The following is a 27,894-nucleotide window of genomic DNA, read 5'->3' as shown; positions in this document are numbered from 1 at the left end:
ACAGGAGGGTACACAAGAGCTGAAAGTCATATTTAGGAACTGGTGGTAGGACTCAGATTTTAGCTACTTGCACTGGAGGTTGGTGGATTCCTGCTCCCACAACAGTACTGTGCTGTCGTGAGCCGGAACTCTCATCCAGGGTATGGTCATTGGACTGGGTGGTTTGTCCGTCCACGTCATCTGCCAGAGCTCTTTTGTAGACACCCATCAGACTCTGCCTGATGCGACTCTTCATGTCCAGACCCATGCAGAAGTACAACAGAGGATTTACACAGCTGTTGAAGTAGGCGATCCCTTTCGCCACAGGATGCCAGATCTTCACCACCTTACTCTTACTGTTCACCATCTTCACAAGAAGGAGGCAGTGGTAAGGTGCCCAGCACAGGAAGAACGCAATTACTAATGATGCTAATATGCGAAGTGGACGGGACTTCCCCGACAGGCGAGTACGGCGGATTCCAATGCCGGCTAGGATGTAGCAGATGAGGATAACCAGGAAAGGCAGCAGAAATCCACAGAGAAAGCGGATGGAGTACAGAGCCAGTTTAGTGGAGTTGCCCCCGTCTGTTGACTCTTTGACTTCCAAAGAACACTTACTCCGGTTGTTTTTTCCCAGGTAAACTTCACGATACACAAAGTATGGACTACTGAAGATGATGGCTACCATCCAGACACAGATGGCTACCACCCTGGCAGCACACATGGTGCGCCGACGTTTGGTGAAGACAGGCTGCCAGATGCATAGAGCTCGATCCAGACTGATGACAGCCAACAGAAAGACAGAGCAGAACATGTTGCCGTTGGAAAGATTAACGCATTAGATTACTCGTTACTAAAAAAAAGTGGTTAGATTAGAGTAACGCATTACCGGCATCACTGTACCTCACTGAAAACTTAGTGCTAATTAAGTCAAATACATTTTCAATTCAGGATTCCAGTTAACTCCAAGTTTGTAAGAGCGTGCACAGCAGGCCAGCGGCCCAAGTCATGAAGCGGCAGCTGGAGTTGGCGGCCTTGGCTCTAGCTGGGCTTCACCGGGTGGCTTTGTGCCGTTCTGATGCGCTGCCTCGCTCTGTGGAACATCAGCGGCACCTTGGAAAACACCACAGCCAGTCTGCCTGCCTACTGGGACGGCGTGTGGCTGGAATGGGACCACTGGGACTTGGGCCACGATGGCAGCCTGCACTGCTCCTTCTACAAGTCCCTCATGTCTCTGTCTGGAAGCTTTCACACATGGCAAGCATTCATCATGGCCGCCATTGGAGGCGGGGCCTTTACTGTGGTGAAGGGCTCAGCTGGGACCATGTTCTTCCCAAGCGAGGCCAGGTCAAAGTGGTTTCTGGTGCTCTGTTTGTTGTGTCTGCAATCCTGTTGCTGGTTCCCGTGGCGTGGACATGCCATCACACAACTCAGCCACTGGAGAGCACTGCTGCGGCAAACCTGGGGCCCGGCTCTGTACCTCGGCTGGGTCTCCTTTGCTCTGATGCTGGTCGGGGGAATGTTTCTGGCCTCCAGTTACCCCACGTTTGAGAGGAAAGTGCAGCAGGTGGACCAGAGCACACACCTGGACGTGTAGGAGGACATGAACAAAATCAAGAGGACGACCTTCACACACAGCCAGCATGAGCTCTGATCACAACCCCTCTGACGTGGAACTCAACAACTGGATTATTTATATTTTTTTATTTCTGGAAGGAAGGACTACACTGCAAAAAATGTAAAGGACTTGTAGTTCAATCAGAATTTTACAAATCAGACTCAGTGAAAGAGTCTTTGAAACATTTTGTTTTAAATCATATCAGAGATTAAACTATTTTTTGATTCACCAAAAGATTTTCATGTTGCTTCATTTGTGAAAGATGTAACACTTTGCCACACTTTCTGAACTCTTCCACATCAAACTCCATTGTGTCAATGTTTACAATGTGCTTGAGTGATAACAGGTGAAGTTGCTCATAAACTTTAAGTTTCTTGAATATGTATTACTGCCACTCTTCAGTTATCTTTATAATTTTATTACTGGTAAATTTTAGAATTGATTTAGATGAGATATACTCATTATCTCACAGGAATATACAGTGTTGTATAAAGTACTGGAAAATCACACTTAAGTAAAAGTACAGATACCCATTTAAAAAATTACTTTGGTATAAGTTCAAGTCACTGATTGAAATGCTACTCAAGTAAAAGTCTTAAAGTATCTAGTATTTATTGTACTTAAGTATGACAAGTAACGTACAACTAAATGTACTCAAGTATTGAAAGTAAAAGTACAAGTAAATGTTAATAATCAAAAACGGACTGATTTTTTTATATTAAAGTTTATCTAGGTTTGTAAATGACTGGTAGTATTAGTCAAAATACTGAAAATTGTGCACATCACACAAAAACACTTAAAGTTTCAAAACCTAAATGAGAGTAGGCTACTCACTAGGTGTTCACAGGAAACAGGTATTTCTATATGTATTTATTTATTTTCATTGTTACATGGTTTTATCTTTTCTGTTGTGTTTTGTTTCATTAGGTTCTTTTTGTTTCTTTCTCTAAAATTGTATTGTAACATTATTAGTCTATTATTATTGACTATTATTGTCTATTATGTAGACTATTATTGTGTTGCTATTATATTAATACATGAATAAAATACATTTTAAAAATTACAATTTGACTCTTTTACGACAACGAACGCTGAGCCTTTAATTATACAGAACCGCTAACTTTAACATTGAAAACGCCATAGACATGCTAACGCTTTAGCATCGGTCCTGTTTTTTTTTAAGTTATAAAATACATCTATCAATTGTTTCAGAAGACCATAACAGGTCGGTTTAACATAAAAATATTAAATATTACTCACAAACATATGCTCTTCAGGGTTTTAGCGGGGAAAAACAAAGACTCCATGAATCGTAGATCGAAGCACTGCTTCGATCTGCGAATCACTGCTTTGATTGGTTCAATGTTCAAAGCAAAGCCGTGCTGCAGAAAAGTTGATTACAGACCCGCTGCAGGTCTGTAATCAATGTAGAGAAATTATCATTTTCCTGACAAACACCCCCCAAGTGCGCAACTGCAAAAAAGCCTAACCGGACATGACTCATGACAAATCGGCCTGACTTCATTGCAGTCACTCGTAATCAGTCTGGTGTCTCTGGGTGAAAACAACTTTTTTCGCATACATGTCAACACCCTTTGGAGGGTCCACCTGTATACCCAAGTGAGAAAATCCATAAAATCAACACAAAATCCTTATAACCTCCAAATCACACCAAATCAGCTTTATTACAGTACACACAACCGCATAGCGGTATCACATACCTGGGTTTTTGTCCACATATTATGAGTTGCCACAATGACATTAAAGTCAGGATCATTAGTTTTTCCTCCACAGTTGAATTTCAACATAGAGATCGAGTATTCATGCATCAAGCTGAATTTTATAGAACTGAATGCACCTGTGTGTGATCAGAACAGGGAATAGAACCTCATCTCAGAAATCCAGAAACAACAACAGAACAGCAGTTGGTCACCTCAGTCTCCTCGCGCGCGCAGCTCTCCCTCACTCTCACTCTGTCTCTCTCTCTCTCTCCCTCTGTCGTGCTCTAGTCTCTCTGTGTCTGATCAAACTTGTGACTTTAAAATAAAAGCGCACTCGCTGCATGTCGGTGTGCTCATTCAAACGCCCTGATCGATCAGGTCTGGTCAATCAGCAGACCTGATCAGAGCAACCGGCGGTTTAAAAGTTTAACGAGTCACAGTGTTTCATTCATGGCAGCCTTTAACCACAGCCAGACTCAGCAGCATCTGTACACAATGAAAGTGATCCACCAAGACAAATAATAATAATAATAAATAATGTTAAATTACTCTGTGTTTTTGAGCCACACCACACCAGCAGTAGAGAACAGAGCGCACTTCCACAGAGGCAGAAAATAGCACTGAACTGGTTTAATAATAGCGGCATGGTACACGCGACTGTGTGCACACATTAATAAGCGAACACACGCAACTGCAAGTATGAAATTACACAGAAAAAGGATGAGTACACGCACATTTCGGGTGTATTTAAATGAAATACAACGCTGCAATACGCAGCTCTATGAATACGTCAATGTGAAAGGGGCTTAAGTGCCAAATGACAGGGGGTTAGATGTGTGCGTGTCAGCTGGAATTTGTCCGCCACCTGCAGTGAGAGGGGTTCGATGGGCTCGCACAGCGAAGGGGTTGAAGGGGTCCTAAGGTAACTGCCATTGAAGTTGACTGAATTATCTGAGACAATTCCAAAGTGAGCTGTCAGCCTTATGAAGTGCATTCCACTCACCTCTGCATGTGCTCCTCAGACCCTCAGCTCCGGTGAGCGGCCATCCTGGCGCCAGGTACACTCCGTTCCTGTCTTGGGTTCCAACCCACACCAAATCCTTCTCTCTGGTCCATCTTCGCTGCAGCTTCCTAATTTCAACCGCTTGGAGCGGGCTGTGTTCTCCACTATTCAGGGCCTTCTGACTTATTATTTTCTGTTGCCACAATTTAGTGACTATTGTGAATAAACCTTCTGTTGTTCATATTCATTTTTCCTTTTTGCTCCTGCGTTTGAGTCCAGTTAAAGTTCCGGTTCGGCCTAATCCCAAACCTTAACCATAACATCAGCAACTTAATTATCACATGACCAATTTACATGCTTGCTTATGATATGATATGCGAGTTCTTAATGGTAGGTTTTTCACTTGTTGTCTGAAGGACGTAGTGAATGCACACGTCTGCAGGCTTATGGCATGACCGGAAGTTACCTTTGACCTCAGGTGATACATGTAGCACGCACACTGATGTCTGGTAATTCACTTTAGAGGGGTTTTGGTTACTAAACCAGTTTTTGCACTTAACAGTGTTTTTTTCATGCTATAGCCCCCATCACACTGAGCATGAATGAGGCAGAATCAGGGCAAATGGGCAAAAAAGCCAAACTTCGAGGCGCAGTCGGGAGGGACAGATATTCAGACAGCCATGTACGAGATGCTGTACGACCACTTAGAATGTGGGCGGATCCTGCCTTGATGAATCGTACACATATGTGGTGTATGTGTACGATTGCAGGTCAAACACTGGTGGACCACAGTGCGACCACGTACAATTCTGTTAGAATGCACCTTGACTATAAATAATTCACACCGAGTGTCAGATGAATAAGGTTAGGTTTCCGCCTGATGTCTAAAAGTCTGGACAGCAAACACAGGGAGAGGAGGGTGTGAGGCAGCGCTGTGTCTGCCCTTTTCACAATACCTGCCGATACGGGATGTTAAAATACATTTAACGTATGAACTGGAAACATGTCATATGTGTTAAATATGTCGCTGCCATCCCTCCCCCCGCCTCACTGTCTCCCTCCCTCCCTCCCTTGCATGCGCTGACTGGTCAGCAGGACACTGTGGCATCAGAATGAACATGTGTCCCACATGTGACCTGCACTGTGTGATCAAACTTCACGAGCTGCACCGCAGCAGCGGGGTGACCTGATGATTCCAGGCTCATGGAGGAGCTGTGCGTCCCACTGTCTGGCAGGATGGTGCATGTTGCGCCACAGGACAGCGCATCATATGGGATATATATTTTATGGTGGATGTGGCATTTGCCGTTGCCAGTTGGCTGAACACAGGATGACACGGATTTGATCACCTGGCTGGTGTTCGCCCTGCACCATGACACACAGGTGGAGGCATTCCAAAGGTGTTTTTATTTTTAATTATGTTCTGATGGCTTGCCGTAGCTTGTTCAGAAGTTGATGGTGTACATGTCACAATATGGTTTTTGTTTAGCTGTGACACCACGGTCAGCTGTACTGTGATGCACTGTACAGAGCCTCTGGAACATTGTAACTCGCCGTGGGGCAGGAGCACGGCGCCGTGCAGCTGCATATGGTGTTACAGCTATGATGATCATCATAATTCACATACATTATGTAACCCATGAAGGCCATGACAATGTATCTGTAATCTAAGGTTTATTATGGATATAACACCCCATTCACATGTGTGTGCGGTGTCCCACGGCTATGGGATGCATTGACTCACAGGGACACACGGTGCTTTCGGTTTGATTATGCAATGTTCATGCGTAATTCACAAGATGAATGTGTATCACAGACATTGCACATAAACATATTTCCTTTGCGAACCTCAAACGGGATGTAGTGGAGGTGCACGTACAGCTCATCCGTGCCACATTCTGGACATGCCAGCAGGAATTGACGTGCCTGACAATGGCAAATTTCCCTCAAATGCGATCAGACTGTTTCAAATTCTTTGACATCATGAGAATATTTAGAATGCACTCAGGCTGCGGTCAGACTGCATTTCGACTGCCGTTCGACCTTTTCCCACCTCAACGCACCTTGAGAGATGGGAGCATGTGCTCTACATTCAGAGTGGCCATGCCAATGAGCCTGACTGTTTGGAATGCACTCAGACAGACACTCAGTCTGTTGCATTCGTGCTCATTCGGACCTCTAGTGTGACGGGGTATAGTGTGATGGGTGCCTGACATCCATTTGCAGACCATGTGCAGTGAAAGCCAGCAGTTCGCTGTGCATAGTAATTAGTAACCTCACTCCCAACAGCTCAAAAAGATTCTCGGGTCACAAGGCCAGAGCCCTGGGTTTTAGCCTTCTGTTTAGAGGTCCGACTTCCATGCCAAGGATCATGAGTTTGTGTCCTGAGGGGAGCGAATGGGGCGGTCGTAACAACACAATGCAGATTGCAGTCGCTACAGGTGGTACCAGTGAACCGGATGGGAGTGAGTTTAGGGGAAAGTGAAACGGAGCCAGCAGGTGTCACTGTGTACATGTAGTTCTAAACCTCTCCCAACACTCAAAAGGATGCTCGGTCACAAGCCAGAGTCCTGGTTTTTAGCCTTCTGGTTAGAGAGTCTGACTTCCATGCCAAGGATCGTGAGTATTTGTGTCCCGAAAAGGAGCGAATGGGCGGAGTCATAAACAACACAACGCAGAGTGCAGCCGTTACACTTCTTCCACGAAAATCAAAATCTACGTATTATTTATTTCCATCTAAACTTGTACTTTGTGCTGCCGACACGTACCTGCTCACTCGCTCACCCTGCAACCCTACCTGGTCACCATTAGAGTCCACTCAGGCTTTCCTTACTAATTCCCTCATCACATTACTACAGTTAAGCATGAGTTAATCAGGCTCTGACTTCCTCCTACCACTCAGGCTTGGTTCCCGTTGCACGGCATCCTTATTTTTGGGGACAGGCTCCCGCCCACCACCTCTTGCATCAGTGGGACTCAAGAGACATTACTCATCCCACTACCGCAACAGGGACCAAGGCCAAAATGAACATTGCACCTTATAGCAACTTGTGTAATAAATTCCTTTCTTAAGCTGCTAAGTCTTGTGGTAGAAAGACCTTTCAGCTGCAGCTAACAGGTCTCACATGCACAAATTCTCAAAAATTTGAAAATATGAACAAGCTCAGATTATTATGGAGATAAAAATCATTTCAACAACATATTTTAATTTTCTCCTGAATGGACATTTCTAATCACCTCTTGATCACATTCAAAGCTGGTATTCCTTAGAAATCTGAAGGAACTACAAATGAATGGGCTTTGTTTTAGTACTGAGAGTGTTTGCTACAGTCAAAAATACATCAGATCCGCAGGTCATAACTGTTAAGGTCCATTCCATGCTCTGATAGGCCGTCCTTTATTTGTGTCACAAGTTCTCCAAATATTATGTAGAACTGAAGTGCAAGAGGGAAGCCACAGTGTCTTTGTAGTTACGGACTGTTTCCTGTCACAGCAAGGTCATGGGGTCAATTTCCACCTGTGGCCTTATGTGTGGAGTTTACATGTTCTCTCTGTGTTTGCTTGGGTTCTCCTCCAGGTGCGCTGGCTTCTTCTCACATCCAAAGACAGGTAGTTACGTGGATTGTAAACTTTAAACGGGTGGGTGTGATTGTGTTTGTCTGTCTGTCCGTGGCCCTGCTGTGACAGACTGGTGTCCTGTCCAGGGCGAGTGAATGAGTGAAGTCGTGCAAGATTAAAAAATCATATGCACTTTCAGTTCTGTTGGTGCCATGTGGGGCCTCCATGTGACACAGATCACAGGTAGACCTCCTGAAACACAATATCATCTTCACCTTAAGTCCTGTGAGTACAACCGTGAGTGTCCAAAAACCACAAACAAATGAAGAGCTAAAAGACAAATTGTTTTGAGACAGTCGTTCACAAAGTGCCAGATCAGATGGATGCTTCATCTCAGACAGTGAAAAAAGACTGTATTTTATTTCCTGCCTGAAGGTGGCAGAATACCTCACCTGAGATTACGAGCACTGTTTACACAAAGCACACACAACAAAATTAGATTTATCCCAACAGGAAGCCACAGCTACCTTCGTGTCACCTTTATGTTTTAAAATATTAGGCATTAACGCAACAACAAAATATGTTCTGTAACATCGGCAAAAGTATCACCACAATGCTCCACAGCCACGTGTCAGAAATGCAGTAAAACATAAACAGAGCTGTTGATGGCGTTTATTTCAGTTCAGTTTATGGAGCGCTGAGGTCAAACTAAACATAAAAAACGCTCAAACAGACGATGTTTAATTATCCTGTATGCAAACACGGGCGGCTTTGTCCGGCGGTGCTGAGCCAGTTGTCAAGGATTGTTTTCTGATGAGAGTTCGCTCTGCCTCATGTCCGGGGGCACACGTATCATTAAAGCCGTGAAGGCTGCTTGTGATTCACTGATGCCCTTTGACCTAACGGCTCAGACTGCTGACACTCAGCTTAAAGTCTGTATTATACACAATGCACATTTCCAATCAAATATTCGAAGAAAACTATTTACTTCAAACGATTTACTCAAATTCTTTAACTATGAAAACTTATTTAAGTAAAATAAACATGGTAAACTTGTATTAAATGTGATGGTCTAGTGGTTAAGCAGTGGGCTTGAGACCAGAGGATCAAACCCCCGCTGGCTGGAAAATCATCAAGGGCCCTTGGGCAAGATCCGTATCCTCAAGTTGCTCCTGGTGTGTAGTGAGCGCCTTGCATGGCAGTACCCCCCGGCATTAATGTAAAAGTGCTTTGAGCTTCTGGTATAGAGATGAAAAAGTGTTATATAAATGCAGTCCAAATCACCTCAAATGAGAATAACATCCTAAAAAGTTTCAGTGTTTCAAACACACAGAGGCAGTCGGGCATGAAACCAGCACCTTCTGGTTTGTGAACAACCTGCTCACTTCATTTCATTAAATATTACTTTCTTTCTTTTAGATTTATATTCTGGAATCCAATAACAAAAAACAAACTAACATTTGTGTGTAAATAAGTACTTGCCGCTTTGGGACAAACAGTGTACTGGAAGAGTGTGTTGTTCTGAAACTAGAAAGTTGGTGGTTGAATCCCTGAGTGTTGCTGTTTGATAAAGTACATCTACTGCTATCAGCAACAGCAGCCGGCCTGCTCTGTATGAGCCTGATCCCATCAGATCTCAGAAGCTTGTTCTCAAACATGTGGTTAGTGTCTTTAAGATGGAGATGAACTGCAGACTGAGGTCCACTGGCGCCCTCCTCTGCGGTGCTGGTACAGCCTTTTGTGTAACGGCCGCTTAGTCTCACCAATGTAGTGTTCGTTACAGTTTCCAGACAACTGATAGAATACACTACATTGCCTCTGTTTGTAACTAGGGATCCTGTCCTTAGGGTGAACTAATGTCTCAGGGTGTTAACAGGTTAAAGTAAACTGGGATTTTGTACTGTCTGAAGATCCTCTGTAGTTTTTTTCCCCTACTCCTGCTAAATAAGGGAGAGACACTCCTCTTCTTCTTGTCTCCGTCTCCTGTCTGTCTGGTCTCTTTAAGCAGACTCTTTGGCTCAAACCACCTCCTTGAACACAAGCTCGGGGTGATCAGGACTCTTCAGCACAGAGCCCTACAGGTGCCCACAACTACAGAGGGAAGGGCTAAAGAACAACAACGTGTCCGGAAAGTGCTCACAATATGTGGGTACTCACGATGGTCCCTGGATAAAGTGCAGAATTCCCAAAGAATAAAGAGACCAGACAGACAGGAGACAGAGACAAGAAGAAGAGGAGTGTCTCTCCCTTATTTAGCAGGAGTAGGGGAAAAACTACAGAGGATCTTCAAACAGCACAAAATCCCAGTTTACTTTAAACCTGTTAACACCTTGAGACAGAAATTAGTTCACCCTAAGGACAGGATCCCTAGTGACAAACAGAGCAATGTAGTGTATTCTATCAGATGTCAGGAAAACTGTAACGAACACTACATAGGTGGGACTAAACAGCCGTTGCACAAAAGGCTATACCAGCACCGCAGAGAGGGTGCCAGTGGACCGCAGTCTGCAGTTTATCTCCACCTTAAAGACACTAACCACACGTTTGAGGAAAAGGAAGTTAAAATCTTAGTCAGAGAGAAGAAATGGTTTGAGAGAGGAGTGAAGGAGGCATTGTATGTGAAACAGTTGAAACCCAGCCTTAACCGGGGAGGGGTCTGAGACACGCTTTGTCCCCCGTTTACAATGGGGTACTCAGATCAAAGCAGTTTCAGTCTTTTGTTCATGGTTATCAGTCATTCACGTCATCAGGAGACTCGTCAGGAGAGGCGTCAGTCCCATTGTTAGGACGGACAGCTACTCTGTCATTAGGAGGGTGCTAACTAGAGCACAATAGGTGCTAATTAAAACAATTGTTTAGTCGCTAGCCAATAGCAGTCTGCCTCTCAGTAGGAGGGGTCTGGTTGGGTTTAAAACTCCAGCTTTTGTGGCTTCTGTTATTCTTCTCTACAAGAGTCAAGACAGAAGTCAGACTACCAGAGCAAGAATTTTAGCTGAGGAAGCTTCTGCGATTTGAAGCGAAACATCCTCTTGTCAAGCACCTCAGTCCAGTCAAAGATTCAAGCTTCTCTACTATGGAAACCACCTGGACAACTGAGAGCCTTCACAGAAATATCTTTACTTCGTTATTTACATTTCTGGACACTTTCACTTTACTTTATTACATTTCTTCAATAAAATGTATACTTTTTCTCCAATACATTTCCCTGAACCAATTTTGTTACTCATTACTACAATATAAAAGTAGAAGAAATTTGATTTGGCAATGCCTGTTTACAGAGGTGAAAGCAGCGGTGCGCTGTACCGGGAAGAGATACAGTCTTACAGCAGGAGCGCAGGGGTCTGCCTTTCACCCCTGCAGCAAGCGCCATGTTTGACATAAAACAAGTTTAAAAGACATTAATAATAATAACAACAATAATAATAATAAAAGATGGCATGCCCTCACTGAGGAAGAGGAGACTGGAAGGTGAAAAGGGGGCCATCTACGCTTTGGACTCCAAACGCGCAAACGCTGACGCACACGCACATACACAGATCGGCTCTCACTGGAGTTAACACACAATTAAGGGGAAAACTTCCGAGTTGCTGTTTTGTTTCATTTATTTTATTTGAAATTTCTGTGGAGAAGCGCTGCATAAAAGTGGCGCCACATTTTGGATTCGAGAGTGCAAAGAGCACTGTGTTTGGTTGCTTTGTAATGGTTGGTGGTGGTAATGCTGTTATGTGAGGGACGCGGACCGAGGAGCGGCCCAGAGTCCAACAGAACCCAACACTAATTGACCAGAAGCAGCTCCAGAAAGAAACACAGATTTATTACTGTCACCCTGTGCTGTACATAACATCTAAATAATAAAAGTCTGGTGAGGTGGACAAGTAGCGCACTCTCTCGGCGCCACAACAGATCCGAGCCCGAATCTTCTGGACTCAATTGTTCCGTCAACACCCCCCCCCCCCCCCCCCCCCCCCCCCAGGTGGCTTTCCAGAACAATGCTCTGTGAAGGAGGAGCAGAAGTGAGGTTATTCATACTATTATTATCCACAATTTTCTCCACAGAGGCACACTTATCAGCAACACGTTCAGATCTTACTGCGGACCTACTTTACACAAACAGCTGCTCACAGCGAGTGGAAGATCATCAATCCCTTCACCACAGCCGTGAGGAGCAATCAGAACAATTATCTTCAATTCTCTAATTTTAACTGCGTCAAACGCCACAACATATGAACAATTTAGCTTTTAGGAATAATCATCTCTGACGTGTGCTGATAGCGCTTGCCTCTCACCCTCATCCTCCTTCACAGACGTGATGTCAGCTTCTGGAGCAGCCCTCGGCGTCCTCACATACTCGTCACAAAAATGCAACAAAGTTCAATTTTCCGGCAACCCAGTCCAACTCACTGCTGGCTTAAATGCAGCTTCTCATTACCACATAGGTACCAGCTGAAAGCCCTTAGATCTGCACGTGAATATCACAGGTGTCGTAACTTCCTCCTAATGGAGAGCCGCACGAGATCACAGCAGGTGCAGCCAATCATCATAATAAAGGTGAGAGACTCTTCTGCAGCACAGCTTTCCCAGAGATCAGTTCCAAACCACCTAGGAAGGAAAATAAACACACATCCAACAAACCATATCCACCCCAGCCCCCCAGCACACAACAGTACCCCCCCATCAACGGGAAGCCCCCAGGCGACCGCACAGCCAGAAACAAAACCCACCCCCACAACGGGGCCCAAAACAAAAAACAGGCCACAGGGCCGCGAGAAGCGGCCGGAAGGCCAGCGGAAAACAAAACAAACAAAAAAAAAAACCACAAACCCCCCCAACCCGTAGAGCCCAACAACACCCAGAGGACCCCTTCGTCAACTCCAGGAACTACAACCACGGCCGGGACCATCTAGGAAGCCCCAGGCGCATCTGGGAGTCCCAACGCCCCCCAGAGGACCGTCCCATCAAACCCCAGGGGGCACCCCCACAACCCAGAACCCCCCACCCCAGCCAACGCGGCCAGCCGGCCCCACAGGCAACCCCCCCCCCCCCCCCCAGAGGACCGTCCCATCAGGTGGCATCAGGCAGGTGGAAACAAAAGCAACCCAAAAAGGCCAAAAAAAAAAAAAAACCCCAGGCGGCCCCAAAAACCACCCCAGGGGCAAACAAAACAAAGGAGCGCCCCGCAGTCCACCCCAGCACACCTAAAAGACCCCGGAACACCCCCCCAGAGCCAATCGGTTAACGGCAAACGGCCCAAGACCAATAAGCCGGAGAGGACGACGGGAAAAACGAAACTTAGTTCCAACCCCAAGGACAGGGGAGAAACCGGCAACACGGCCGGTGTCGACCCCACGACCACACTCCAGCCCATCAGGAGGGGTGGCCAGCGGAAAAGGCAAACAGCACAGATCGGCCCCACCGCTCCGACCGGAGTGCATCCCCACTGCCCAACACCCCAGCAAAGCCAATGGCGAACGGTCAGAGGCCCGCCGGGGCTGGAGCGGAACCGGGAACAACAAAACCCAAAAAACCCGAACCCCCCCCCCAGGCGCAGAGGCTCACATGGGAAGGCCCAGCACAGCCAACCTGCACCACCCCATCACACCAAAGACAGACGGCCCGAAGCGCGAGAGGCTGGGGTTAGGGGACAGGAAAAAGAAAAACCAAAACAAAACAACCCAACCCACCAAAACACAAACAAACCAACCCCAAACAAAAAAAACAAAAACTCCCATTCGACTGAGTCAACAGACTCCGTCCAACCTGCTCACCCCACCAGACTACACATACTGTGCTGTGCAAAAAAAAACAGCTTACCCACACACATCTCAATCCCACCTAAGCCCCAAAAACACCTGGAGCACTCCTACTACGCAATTTCCTGCCGCTCATTTGACCGGGGCAAGACGGCCACTTTTACTCTGCCCAATTGCATTGGTTCATCAATAGGAGGAGCTAGAGGTCCCGTCGGAGGAGAGTCACTGGAACGAGGAAGAGGTGGCCCGGACCTGTGTCTGGATAAACCACGAGACACAAAACCCCGCTCAGACCCACGCCCCCTCTCACGTCCACGCTCCCTAATCCGATCATCCAGACGAATAACCAAGGAGATTAGTTCATCTAACTCCTTAGGTTCGTCACGGACCACCAACTCGTCCTTCAAAGATTCATTCAACCCATCTACAAACACCCCTTTTAAGGCAGTCGCGTTCCAACCAGACTTGTTGTGTGGGCCGCTGAAGAGGAGGTACTGCTGGCCCACCACCACCAGAGGGCGCCCTGCCTGGAGTGTGGGCTCCAGGCACCAGAGGGCGCCGCCGCCTCACGTGAGCAGCTACGGTGACAGCTGTCACCCATCACCTGAGACAGCTGACGGCAATCATCTGTGGGGTATATCAGCAGGACGGCACCTCCACCTCATTGCCGAGATATCGTTTCTACCTACGAGGTAACGTATCAAAGCTGACGGAGTGTATCCTTTTGGATTAGTGTATAGCTTGTGGATTACTGTTCCAACGAGAGGTGGAGGTAACTTCCCTGCTGTTCGGAGTCTTGGGTGCAAACGCGCCCTTATCTAACTGTTCTTTGTTCCTCGCCAGCAGTACCAGGTCCGACACGCGGAGGCAGTGGCCACCTGGGAGTTCGGGACTTGGCGGCTCCGGTATTTCCAGGGTCCTGTGGCGGAGGAAGCCGTGTGGTTCGGGTCTTACCTTGGAGAGGCGTCTCCTATCTTCGAGCCTGCCCACACGACACTTTTGTGAATTGACTGTTGTCCATTTCGTGATTGGTTGTATTCGTTGTGCACGTTCACAACAGTAAAGCCTTGTTATTTGACTTTCTCCATTGTCCGTTCATTTGCGCCCCCTGTTGTGGGTCCGTGTACTGACACTTTCCCAACAAGACTGTGCTGATACGATTCGAAACTCCACCAAATAATCGGCTGCACTACGTCGCCCTTGTCGGAGATTCAACAATCGTTGGACCTTAGTTCTTGTCTCCATCGGATGATCAAAAACCAAACGAAACTCACGAGAAAAATCGTCAAACGACTCCAGCAGTGGTGATTTTTTGCTCCACAGCACGGTTACCCACACCAGGGCATCACCCCGCAACAAACTAGTAACGTATGCGACACGGCTACTCTCAGACGAGAAAGACGCCGGTCGCTGAGCAAACATCAAAGAACACTGCATAAGAAATGGAGCACAAGCCTCTACGTTTCCAGAATAAGGCTCCGGATGGCACATAACCGAGTCAGGAGCCGAATCGTCAGATAACGATCTAGTCTGCACCGAACGCGACGGAACCGAGCCTGCAGCCGTGGGAAGCGGAGCAGCCTGCGCTATAAGCTCCGTCACACGAGCATCAGTTTGCTTAATCTGGAGTGACAAGTGCTGTACCTGCTCCCAGATCAGATCCAGGTGTTTCTGGACCTTCTCCTGAAACGGAGCCGCTTCGGTCGCTGGATCCATACCAAGTATGGCCGGAGAATTCTGTTATGTGAGGGACGCGGACCGAGGAGCGGCCCAGAGTCCAACAGAACCCAGCACTAATTGACCAGAGCTGCAGCTCCAGAAAGAAAAACAGATTTATTACTGTCACCCTGTGCTGTACATAAAATCTAAATAATAAAAGTCTGGTGAGGTGGACAAGTGGCGCACTCTCTCGGCGCCACAACAGATCCAAGCCCGAATCTTCTGGACTCAATCGTTCCCTCAACACCCCCCCCCCCCCCCCCCCCCAGGTGGCTTTCCAGAACAATGCTCTGTGAAGGAGGAGCAGAAGTGAGGTTATTCATACTATTATTATCCACAATTTTCTCCACAGAGGCACACTTATCAGCAACACGTTCAGATCTTACTGCGGACCTACTTTACACAAACAGCTGCTCACAGCGAGTGGAAGATCATCAATCCCTTCACCACAGCCGTGAGGAGCAATCAGAACAATTATCTTCAATTCTTTAATTTTAACTGTGTCAAACGCCACAACATATGAACAATTTAGCTTTTAGGAATAATCACCTCTGACGTGTGCTGACAGCGCTTGCCTCTCACCCTCATCCTCCTTCACAGACGTGATGTCAGCTTCTGGAGCAGCCCTCGGCGTCCTCACATACTCGTCACAAAAATGCAACAAAGTTCAATTTTCCGGCAATCCAGTCCAACTCACTGCTGGCTTAAATGCAGCTTCTCATTACCACATAGGTACCAGCTGAAAGCCCTTAGATCTGCACGTGAATATCACAGGTGTCGTAACTTCCTCCTAATAGAGAGCCGCACGAGATCACAGCAGGTGCAGCCAATCATCATAATAAAGGTGAGAGACTCTTCTGCAGCACAGCTTTCCCAGAGATCAGTTCCAAACCACCTAGGAAGGAAAATAAACACACATCCAAAAAACCATATCCACCCCAGCCCCCCAGCACACAACAAATGCTTGCATTCATTTTTTTTTTTTTTACTTTTTTTTTTATTGGACTAATGTATCAGGATTAACAGGGTAATTACAAAAGAAACGGAATTCTGAGGAACGCTCATCTCTACAGACAAAATCAGTACGACTATTGCTTTTCTCAAAATACACACATCGATTCCGTTTAATTCATTTATACAGCGCAGTGTTTCTTTTATACAGCTGGCTGGCCATCAGATTAACAACAGCCACCATCAGGCCAGAAATATTTTGTCAATAATGCCAACAAAAAATTTGGTGAAATATTCATTAATTTAGATATTAATAATCACGTCAGTGCATCCAGAGTGCAGAGTTCTGATAATCTCGCACAAAAGCAATCTTCTGTGGAGACATTTTTATTTTTAACATGATTTGCACCCAGTAATATTTATTTATTTATTTATTTATTTTACTAGCACTAGGCTTGAAAAAATTTGTACTGGAAGTAATGCAGCGCCAAATCACTCTAGGTCACTTGCATAAATGAGGTTGTACCTTACCCACCCCGGTATAAAAAAAAACAAAAAAAACCCGAAACTCTCAGGTGTTTTTGATTATAGGAACAAACCTCGAGCAGACCACATTAGAACAAATTTCCAATGTGACAAATGGTGAAGGAATGCAGCTACTTGTGACCGCTGTACCCCAGACAAGTTATTACTGGCCTTCTTTCTAATAGCCTCACTTCTCTTTTCCTTCATATACCTCCAGCTTCACCACACGTCCACTTTTTTCAGAAATTTTAACCACAAGCATCCAAAACACGACACATAAGGAAGTGTGAAAACTATTGGTCAATATTCTACAGATATGTGAGAACCTGACTTCAGTTCATTTAAAGAACATTTGGTCATTGAGGAAATGAAAGTCACTTTCTTAAAAATTAAGTTGCGAAAGGCCAAATTTATTTTAAAAACACAATACTGTTTAACAAAATCACAATTCAAAAATGAACCAGAGATTTTGTCTCTCTACAACAAATCCAGAAAAAAAACATTATGTGTACAAAATGTACTTGTATAGTTTACTTAATTTCAAAATCACTTATAGAAAACAATTAAAAAACATGAATTAGATTATGAATTAAATAAATCAACTTGTAGGCAAAACCTGGTAACTTACTGGCTGACAGAATACGTATTTCTTCTTCTCACGTTTCTAACATCCCTGAATGTGCAAAATAACTTTTTCAAGGATACTGACAAACTTTATCAATATTTACAAGAAGAGCACTTTGTAGAGCACAAAAGTTGAGCAGAACCTTCAAACCAATTTACACCCAAACTATTTACAACAATCTGATCAAATTTAACTTTTTTTTTAACTGCGACTGACTCAAAAACAAACAGAAAAACTCAATTTATGAATGTAAACTGCCCAACTCAGCCACATGGGGTGTGCAGCCAGTACATTCTGAGTGCCGGTCCCAAGCCCGGATAAATGAGGAGGGTTGCGTCAGGAAGGGCATCCAGCGTAAAACAAGCCAACCCAACTATGCAGACTCAGAATCGAACTCCCATACCAGATCGGTCGCGGCCCGGGTTAACAACGTCCGCCACCGGTGCTATTGCCCAACAGGGTGCCGGTGGAAATTGGGCTACTGCTGGGCGAAGACGACGAAGAAGAGGAGGAAAACGTTGCCACGAACAGCGGGAGAAGAAGAAAACTAGAAGGGTGGAAATGAGAGTGGGGACTTTGAATGTTGGTAGTATGACCAAGTGGAAGGGAAGCAAGAGCAGGAGCATCGGCGGTGGGTACAAGTTGTTGTACCATGGTGAGGACAGGAAGAGAAATGGTGTTGGGGTCATTTTAAAGGAAGAGTATGTTAAAAGTGTGTTGGAGGTTAAGCGAGTGTCTGACAGGGTGATGAGTGTGAAGTTGGAAATTGAAGGGGTGATGATGAATATCATAAGTGCATATGCCCCACAGGTAGGTTATGAGATGAAGGAGAAAGAAGATTTCTGGAGTGTGTTAGATGAGGTGGTGGAGAGTGTGCCCAAGCATGAAAGAGTGGTGATAGAGCAGACTTCAATGGGCATGTTGGTGAAGGGAACAGAGGTGATGAGGAAGTAATGGGTAGATATGGTATCAAGGATAGGAATGGGGAAGGACAGATGGTAGCTGATTTTGCAAAAAGGATGGAAATGGCTGTGGTGAATACCTACTTTAAGAAAAGGGAGGAGCACAGGGTAACATATAAGAGTGGAGGAAGGTGCACACAGGTGGACTACATTCTTTATAGGAGATGCAAGCTAAAAGAAATCACAGACTGTAAGGTGGTAGCAGGAGAGAGTGTCACTAGACAGCATAGGATGGTTGTTTGTAGGATGACTTTAGAGAAAAGAAGAAGAGGAGAGTGAGAGCTCAACAAAGGATCAGATGGTGGAAGCTGAAGGAGGAAGACTGTTGTGTGAAATTTAGCGAGCAGGTGAGAGAAGCACTAGTTGGAGGGGAAGCAATTTTGGACAACTGGAAAAGTACTGCAGATGTGGTGAGGGAGACAGCTAGGGCAATACTGGGTATGACATCTGGACAGTGGAAGGAAGACAAGGAGACTTGGTGGTGGAATGAAGAGGTCCAGGAAAGCATAAGGAGAAAGAGGTTGGCGAAAAAGTTTTGGGATAGTCGGAGAGATGAAGAAAGTAGACAGGAGTACAAGGAGATGCGGCGTAAGGCGAGAAGAGAAGTGGCAAAAGCAAAGGAAAAGGCATATTGTGAGCTGTACAAGAAGTTGAATAGTAAGGAAGGAGAAAAGGACTTGTACCGATTGGCCAGACAAAGGGACAGAGCTGGAAAGGATGTGCAGCAGGTTAGGGTGGTAAAAGATGCACATGGTAATGTGCTGACAAGTGAGGAGTGTGTGCTGAGAAGGTGGAGGGAATATTTTGAAGAGTTGATGAATAAAGAAAATGAGCGAGAGAAAAGGCTGGATGATGTGGTGAGAGTAAATCAGGAAGTAAAAGAGATTAGCAAGGAAGAAGTGAGGGCTGCTATGAAGAGGATGAAGAGTGGAAAGGCAGTTGGTCCAGATGACATTCCAATGGAGGCATGGAAATGTCTAGGAGAGATGGCAGTAGAGTTTCTAACCAGATTGTTTAATAAAATCTTGGAAAGTGAGAGGATGCCTGAGAAGTGGAGACGAAGTGTGCTGGTTCCTATTTTCAAGAACAAGGGTGATGAGCAGAGCTGCAGTAACTACAGAGGCATACAGCTGATCAGCCACAGCATGAAGTTATGGGAAAGAGTAGTAGAAGCTAGGCTTAGAAAACAGGTGAAGATCTGTGAGCAGCAATATAGCTTCATGCCGAGAAAGAGCACTACAGATGCAATGTTTGCTCTGAGAATAGTGTTGGAAAAGTACAGAGAACGACAGAGAAGGACAGAAAGAGTTACATTGTGTGTTTGTGGACTTAGAAAAAGCATATGATAGGGTGCCAAGAGAAGAGCTGTGGTATTGTATGAGGAAGTCTGGAGTGGCAGAGAAGTATGTTAGGGTAGTGCAGGACATGTACAAGAATAGTGTGACAGCGGTGAGATGCGCAGTCGGAATGACAGACTCATTCAAGGTGGAGGTGGGATTACACCAAGGATCAGCTCTGAGTCCTTTCTTGTTTGCAGTGGTGATGGACAGGTTGACAGATGATATCAGACAGGAGTCCCCATGGACTATGATGTTTGCAGATGACATTGTGATCTGTAGTGAGAGTAGAGAGCAAGTTGAGTCTAGTCTGGAGAAGTGGAGATATGCTTTGGAGAGAAGGGGAATGAAAGCCAGTAGAAGCAAGACTGAGTACATGTGTGTGAATGAGAGGGAGCCCAGTGGAATAGTGCAGTTACAAGGAGTAGAAGTGGTGAAAGTAGATGAGTTTAAATATTTGGGGTCAACTGTTCAAAGTAATGGAGAGTGTGGTAGAGAGGTGAAGAAGAGAGTGCAGGCAGGGTGGAGTGGGTGGAGAAAGGTGGCAGGAGTGATTTGTGACCGAAGAATATCAGCAAGAGTGAAGGGGAAAATTTACAAAACAGTAGTGAGACCAGCTATGTTGTATGGTTTAGAGACAGTGGCACTAACAAAAAGACAGGAGGCAGAGCTGGAGGTGGCAGAGCTGAAGATGTTGAGATTCTCTTTGGGAGTGACAAGAATGGACAAGATTAGGAATGGAAAATATCAGAGGGACAGCTCAGGTGGGACGGTTTGGAGACAAAGTCAGAGAGGTGAGATTGAGATGGTTTGGACATGTGCAGAGGAGGGACCCAGGGTATATAGGGAGAAGGATGCTGAGGATGGAGCCACCAGACAGGAGGAGAAGAGGGAGACCAAAGAGGAGGTTCATGGATGTGCTGAGAGAGGACATGCAGGTGGTTGGTGTGACAGAGGAAGATACAGAGGATAGGGTGAGATGGAAACGATTGATCTGCTGTGGTGACCCCTAACGGGAACAGCCGAAAGACAAAGAAGAAGAAGAAGAAGAAACTGCCCATTTGTATCTATTTTGATATCAGTTTAATCATTTGAAACTATATTTTTCATAACTTTTTACAGCACCTCACATAAGAAATTGTTGATTATTGATCAGTTTTAAACCATTTCACACAATGTCAGCAGATCAACACCCCGAGAGATGTGATTATGGGAAAATCTGATGCTGTTTTTCTGGTCTGACTGCTATTTTGGTTAAAGGTTAAAGTTCAGGCTAACCTTTGTCAGATTCACAAAAGAAAGATAAACATTTTGGTCAATACTGAAAACCAATTTCCCAACATGGTGCATACCAATCCGGAACAATACAGTACCTCCTTCACTTCCTTCAGTGACACTACAGGTTCTGATTTCACCCCTTTGTGGTTTCTGTTGAAACTAGACAATCTGCACTTGTTCTCTCTTCCAGGCCTTTCTTTCTTTTCTGACATGAAACTGGTCAGACTGAAACTTTATGTGGCCACTTCTCATTGCTTAGCGTGAAACCTGAACATGGACCCTTCCAACAGTGAGGGTTCTGCCTGATTCATCCGACCCAGAAGATCAACAGCCACCCAGCAGAGCTCAAACGTGTGGATGAAACTGTGTTGGGCTAATTCACAACATAAGGTGCAATTAGGCAACACAAACAAACAACACTTCTATCACACAAGTGAGAAAACATGAAGTGGATCAAATCAAATTATAAGCTAAATATTACATTAGGATGGGGTGAGACTAACGCATGGGTTGAGTGTGCAATGTCAGCACAAACCATTCGGTTGGGGGTGTCGGCGGTAGATGGCGCGTATGCTTTGGCCGAAAATAATAATAATAATAATAATAATAATAATAATAATACCTCCCTCACTGGGAAATTCCCCTTGTAATATTTAATAACATAAGTTTATGGCACTCAGTTCATGTCATTCACGAGGATTCACAGCTACCCTGGTTCTTTTGTGAAACTTGTGGCCATCAGCAAGAAAAGATTCACTTCTTTTTTTAAAAAATTGAACATAATAAAACAGAATATAGATAAAAATACATCTTCTCGTAGGGACTATACACTTTCATACAATAAAAGTGTTGTCAAAATACAGAGAAATATAAAGTAAGAATTACAAAACAAAAAAGAAGAAAGAAAATGCAAGGACTACCAGAAATGAAGCAAAATTTTGGGTGTAATTGAAATAAGCAAGAAATGACATATATCTCCACAAATCTATAGCTATTTTTGTTGGAGCAGCAAGACAAGCTGCACATACAAGCGACAAGTTCCGAAGTTCTGGGCCCGGCTCAGTTCGGCACGTCCAACATGCTGGTTAAAAACAGTTTTCACTGACACCCCCATCCTCTGAATGGTTTGTCGGCACTGCACACTCAGCCCGTGCATTAGTCTCACCCATTAGGATGACTGATTTGTAGCTCTAAGATGTTACTTTCATGCTGCCTCCTATCCTGCATTTTGTAGATTTTTATGTGAAAGGTTGTGAATCCTTCTCGAATACTGTAGTTAATGTTCTCAAAACATGTCAAAGCAACAGGAGGGTACACAAGAGCTGAAAGTCATATTTAGGAACTGGTGGTAGGACTCAGATTTTAGCTACTTGCACTGGAGGTTGGTGGATTCCTGCTCCCACAACAGTACTGTGCTGTCGTGAGCCGGAACTCTCATCCAGGGTATGGTCATTGGACTGGGTGGTTTGTCCGTCCACGTCATCTGCCAGAGCTCTTTTGTAGACACCCATCAGACTCTGCCTGATGCGACTCTTCATGTCCAGACCCATGCAGAAGTACAACAGAGGATTTACACAGCTGTTGAAGTAGGCGATCCCTTTCGCCACAGGATGCCAGATCTTCACCACCTTACTCTTACTGTTCACCATCTTCACAAGAAGGAGGCAGTGGTAAGGTGCCCAGCACAGGAAGAACGCAATTACTAATGATGCTAATATGCGAAGTGGACGGGACTTCCCCGACAGGCGAGTACGGCGGATTCCAATGCCGGCTAGGATGTAGCAGATGAGGATAACCAGGAAAGGCAGCAGAAATCCACAGAGAAAGCGAATGGAGTACAGAGCCAGTTTAGTGGAGTTGCCCCCGTCTGTTGACTCTTTGACTTCCAAAGAACACTTACTCCGGTTGTTTTTTCCCAGGTAAACTTCACGATACACAAAGTATGGACTACTGAAGATGATGGCTACCATCCAGACACAGATGGCTACCACCCTGGCAGCACACATGGTGCGCCGACGTTTGGTGAAGACAGGCTGCCAGATGCATAGAGCTCGATCCAGACTGATGACAGCCAACAGAAAGACAGAGCAGAACATGTTGCCGTATTTAAAGAAGCCGTTGAATTTGCAGAGGAAGACGCCAAAGGGCCAGTGGTCGAAGAAGAGCTTCTTAACGAGGGAGAGGACTCGTGTGATGCAGAATATCAGGTCGGCTATCGCGAGATTCACCAGCCACACGTTGCTGACCTTTGGCTGAGGAAGAGAAAAAAAAAAATTATAATATTATGTATCAGGAGGCCATAGAAGGGCTTCATAGAAACACAAAAGGAAATTTCCTTTTTACAACTTACAGGAATTTTTGTAGATTTGCTCATTCAGTTACTGATTCCATTTATCTTACACTTATCCTGTTAATTGGACTATTTACTGTGCATGAAACCCAGACCAAACAAACGCACTGGAGCTACCTTCAGGGTTCAAAACTCCTCCTTATCGTTGATATTTATCTCTGCCAGTGAAGTTAGAAGAGGTTATGTTTTCGCCCCTATTTGTTCATCTTTTTTTTGTTTATTTGTTTGTGAGCAGCCTGGAGCCCACAATTTTTTATATATCATGGATATCATGGAATTTTTACTGAATATTCATACCCTAATAGGCAAGAATTACTTCAATTTTCAAGGTCATAGGCCAAATGGAAAAGTCAGGAAAAAGCTTGTAAACTGTGTTTTCTAATTAATTGGAGATTTTAGTGAATTTTACATGCTAAAGTCATGACTAGGAGTGACGTGGCAAATAATGTCAGACCGCCATATGTGGTCAACATAACATGCATAACCATTCTACAGAGCTCATTTCTTCTCGTTAATGCAGGAACCCCACACATTGTGCCTCCCCCACATAAATACCTTAAGTTTGAATCCGGCCACCCAGATCACCACTGAGTTCCCGGTGATGCCGAGGCAGACCGTCAGCGCATAGAGAAAAATGGAGACGTTGTCCATGATGGCTTCGATGTCCACCGTCTCATCCTTACTGCTTTTGAAGGATCTGGTGATGTGCAGAGGCCATGATGCGTTTAAAGACATTGTGTGTGGCTGGAAAATAGAGAAAATTAAAATGCACCATTTATGGTTTTGAAATTACCCTCATTTGTACAAAAGAACATAAACCTAAGCCATTTTCTATTATAGCTGTGTGGATCCTTGTCATTTGATTGGTGGGTTGTATGTCTCATGACATGGACAATCCAGTCTCAGTGGTTAGGGTTAGGGGAAGGAGTGGGGATAAGTTATGGTTAAGGTTGGGGTTGGGTTTGGGGTAGGAGTAGGGTTAGTAATAGTGAGTTTAAAAAAAAAAAACCCTCACAAAAATTTGAATTATTTCGCAAAGGGAACACGAAAAAAAAAAAGTGAGACTGGGCTGGACATGGATTATTCATACAATTTACTGTTGTGTTTCATTGACCATGCAATAGTTCTTTTTTAGCGTGCAATTTTGGTGCTATATGAAATTTGCTATTGCACACCCTGATCAGCGTGCGCGCTCACACTACCAGGGGTGGCATTTAGCTAAATATAGTGGAGCTTGTTTTGCTGGTGAACAATGATTTGGAGGAGATAATTGATGCTGCTAATTCTTCTAACAAACACACACAAAAAATGCACTGCACTGTAAGCCGTCTGGAGGCATGAAGAGCTGTTAGGATGAAAAGCTGGACAAATTTCTGATGTGATTTTTCACTGGACTAAGGAACTACGCAAAGCTTTTTTTTTTTCTTGGAAGCATATGAAGTCAGTGCACGGCATCTCAGACTACACTGTTGCAATTTTGGACTCCAATTGAAAGTTCATGTTGGACTGTTAAGCACCAGTGGAACACCGAAATGTAAGTCCCTTTTCGGTTGTTTATAAATGAATAAAATATCAAATGACAAGCATCTATTTTAGCTGTTATATAAAACAAATAATGAATGTTTTTTCATTCTTTCAATGGTGCGAATATTTCATACCATTGCACTCATAAACATTCATTATTTGAATACTATTATATAATGTTCTTAATATTCATAGATTTCAGGCTTTTTATCTGTAAGATAAATAAAACAGCACATATCCGTGAGGTGTTCAGTGGGATTATGTTATGGGATGACGAGCCTTCGTTGGCACAAGATGCTCTGAAAATAGAACACATATTTTAAAGTCTGAGTGTGTTTAAGGTGCGTGATGCTGACGCATCAGACGGGCTGATTCATTTTCTGTCTGACAAACGTCTCTGCATGTGTGTGTGTTTGTGTCAGTAGGACCACTTTAAAGTTCTTTGAAGCTGAGATGATTTGGCCGATCAACATGAAGCTAATCATCAAATATTTTGATAATTAATTAATCTTTAAAATGATGTATGAAGAATAACTGTGAAGGTTTGATTTGTTCCAGTATTTCACTTGTGGCAATCTTGTTCTTTAATTGGAACAAAATAGCGTTTTTAATCACTGCACTTAACAAAAATATAAACGCAACACTTTTGGTTTTGCTCTCATTTTGTATGAGATGAACTCAAAGATCTAAAAGTTTTTCCACATACACAATATCACCATTTCTCTCAAATATTGTTCACAAACCAGTCTAAATCTGTGATAGTGAGCACTTCTCCTTTGCTGAGATAATCCATCCCACCTCACAGGTGTGCCATATCAAGATGCTGATTAGACACCATGATTAGTGCACAGGTGTGCCTTAGACTGCCCACAATAAAAGGCCACTCTGAAAGGTGCAGTTTTATCACACAGCACAATGACACAGATGTCGCAAGATTTGAGGGAGCGTGCAATTGGCATGCTGACAGCAGGAATGTCAACCAGAGCTGTTGCTTGTGTATTGAATGTTCATGTCTCTACCATAAGCCGTCTCCAAAGTCGTTTCAGAGAATTTGGCAGTACATCCAACCAGCCTCACAACCGCAGACCACGTGTAACCACACCAGCCCAGGACCTCCACATCCAGCATGTTCACCTCCAAGATCGTCTGAGACCAGCCACTCGGACAGCTGCTGAAACAATAAGTTTGCATAACCAAAGAATTTTTGCACAAACTGTCAGAAACCGTCTCAGGGAAGCTCATCTACATGCTCGTCATCCTCATCGGGGTCTCGACCTGATTCCAGTTCGTCGTCGTAACCGAGTTGAGTGGGCAAATGCCCACATTCGCTGGCGTTTGGCACATTGGAGAGGTGTTCTTTTCACGGATGATGCGAAGGAGATGTGTTGCACTGCATGAGGCAAATGGTGGTCACACCAGATACTGACCGGTATCCCCCCCAATAAAACAAAACTGCACCTTTCAGAGTGGCCTTTTATTGTGGGCAGTCTAAGGCACACCTGTGCACTAATCATGGTGTCTAATCAGCATCCTGATATGGCACACCTGTGAGGTGGGCTGGATTATCTCAGCAAAGGAGAAGTGCTCACTATCACAGATTTAGACTGGTTTGTGAACAATATTTGAGGGAAATGGTGATATTGTGTATGTGGAAAAAGTTTTAGATCTTTGAGTTCATCTCATACAAAATGGGAGCAAAACCAAAAGTGTTGCATTTATATTTTTGTTGAGTATATATACTTTACAGTTATTTTAAGAACAAACACCAAAATATTTTAAACTGCCTTCAAAATTAAGATAAACTGATTTTGCCTTTTGGATTTTTGGCTATTTGAAGAATTCTCTTTGAATACTTAAGACACTTTATGAAGTCAATAATTGTTTTGAAAAAAAGTTATTGATAGATTGATTAATCGTGAAAAAAAGTTTCAGCCTTGAAAAAATCCATCATAACTCCAGTTTTTCTTTCTCAGATGTGAAAACTGAAAATTGATCTTCAGTAGGGAACTGAAAACTTTCAATAACCTGCAGCACGCTTCATGACTGGTACGCCGTGAAAAAACACTTGTTGGTAAAAAGGACTTAATTCATCACAGTGAACCTTCAGAATATCTGCATTCAATATATTCAGAGGAAATGAAGTTAATCAGGGATACACTGAAAGGCATCAGAGACCCCAGCACATGTTCCACTGAGACACCAGGGTATGAGTTCCATTAAAACATCACATCTGAAGTGTACGCAGCAGGTCTATACACCTTTGTGACATCATAAAGCTGGTTCTTAAAATTTGTTGAAAAGTTGAAACATCTGTTTCTTTTTGTGTCCTGTTGAAGAACACACACAGACAAACAAATACAAGCAGTGATTGAAACATACAATCAGCTGAATGGTGAGAATTCAGCTCAACTGAAGGTGAAGCACCTCAGAATCAGTGTGGAAACCAGACCAACGTAGTCTGTGAGTAGTAGTGACTGAAAAGAATGAACATTATTATATATATTATTATATATATATATATATATATATATATATATATATATATATATATATATATATATATATATATATATATATATATATATATATATATATATACGTGTCTTTTTGACTCCATTTCACTATAATTTATCATTTTGGAGACAGCACAATGAACAAACAAAACCACAAACAAAACTTTCATTTACTTTGCCCTTAGGATAGGAATGAATTCATTACCCAAATTTAAGTAATTCCGTAATATTCCAAACAAACTGAGAAAAACACATTGCTGTCATCTTATCTGATAAAAATATGAAGCTCATCTATGGAAATAAAGTTGGTGAGAGAAATCAGAACTCAATCAAATCAGATAATACAGTGTAGATCTTTTATTCTTACCTACAGATGATTTCTATATTCAGAGCCAGAAGCGAAACAGCATCTTCACTGACGGGAGTGTGAGCAAATAAAGGAAATGAGATGAGTGCTGCTGCAACAAAATGAGACAACAGA

The 27,894-nt window shown here is 44.1% G+C and overlaps 1 protein-coding gene and 1 pseudogene across 2 annotated transcripts; one reads left to right on the top strand and one right to left on the bottom strand.

Moving 5' to 3' along the window:
* Positions 1 to 27,894, bottom strand: LOC117502104 (C3a anaphylatoxin chemotactic receptor-like). 2 transcript variants are annotated; one of them, XM_034161121.1, is made up of 4 exons: positions 27,781 to 27,894; positions 23,932 to 24,120; positions 23,123 to 23,278; positions 1 to 793 (listed from the first exon to the last, which is right to left on the bottom strand). In XM_034161121.1, the coding sequence occupies exons 2-4, from the start codon at positions 24,109 to 24,111 to the stop codon at positions 53 to 55; spliced, it is 1,077 nt and encodes a 358-aa protein (XP_034017012.1). In that variant the 5' UTR covers positions 24,112 to 24,120; positions 27,781 to 27,894; the 3' UTR covers positions 1 to 52. The 2 variants fall into 2 exon arrangements, with proteins under 2 accessions (XP_034017012.1, XP_034017011.1); XM_034161120.1 differs by lacking the exon at positions 1 to 793 and having other exon boundaries at positions 22,304 to 23,278.
* LOC117502109 lies at positions 988 to 1,641 on the top strand (annotated as a pseudogene).

Source organism: Thalassophryne amazonica, chromosome 20 (genome assembly GCF_902500255.1).
Source record: "Thalassophryne amazonica chromosome 20, fThaAma1.1, whole genome shotgun sequence".
In the NCBI taxonomy this organism is placed as follows: domain Eukaryota; kingdom Metazoa; phylum Chordata; class Actinopteri; order Batrachoidiformes; family Batrachoididae; genus Thalassophryne; species Thalassophryne amazonica.
This window is presented reverse-complemented; position numbering and strand designations above follow the sequence as displayed.

Excerpts from the sequence above, each read along its gene's own strand:
- LOC117502104 (XM_034161121.1), bottom strand. The coding sequence starts at position 24,111 with ATGTCTTTAAACGCATCATGGCCTCTGCACATCACCAGATCCTTCAAA. Across the intron at positions 23,279-23,931 it reads TGGCCGGATTCAAACTTAAG|CCAAAGGTCAGCAACGTGTG; the intron begins GTATTTATGTGG and ends TCTCTTCCTCAG. Across the intron at positions 794-23,122 it reads GCTTCTTTAAATACGGCAAC|ATGTTCTGCTCTGTCTTTCT; the intron begins ATGTTCTGCTCT and ends TCCAACGGCAAC.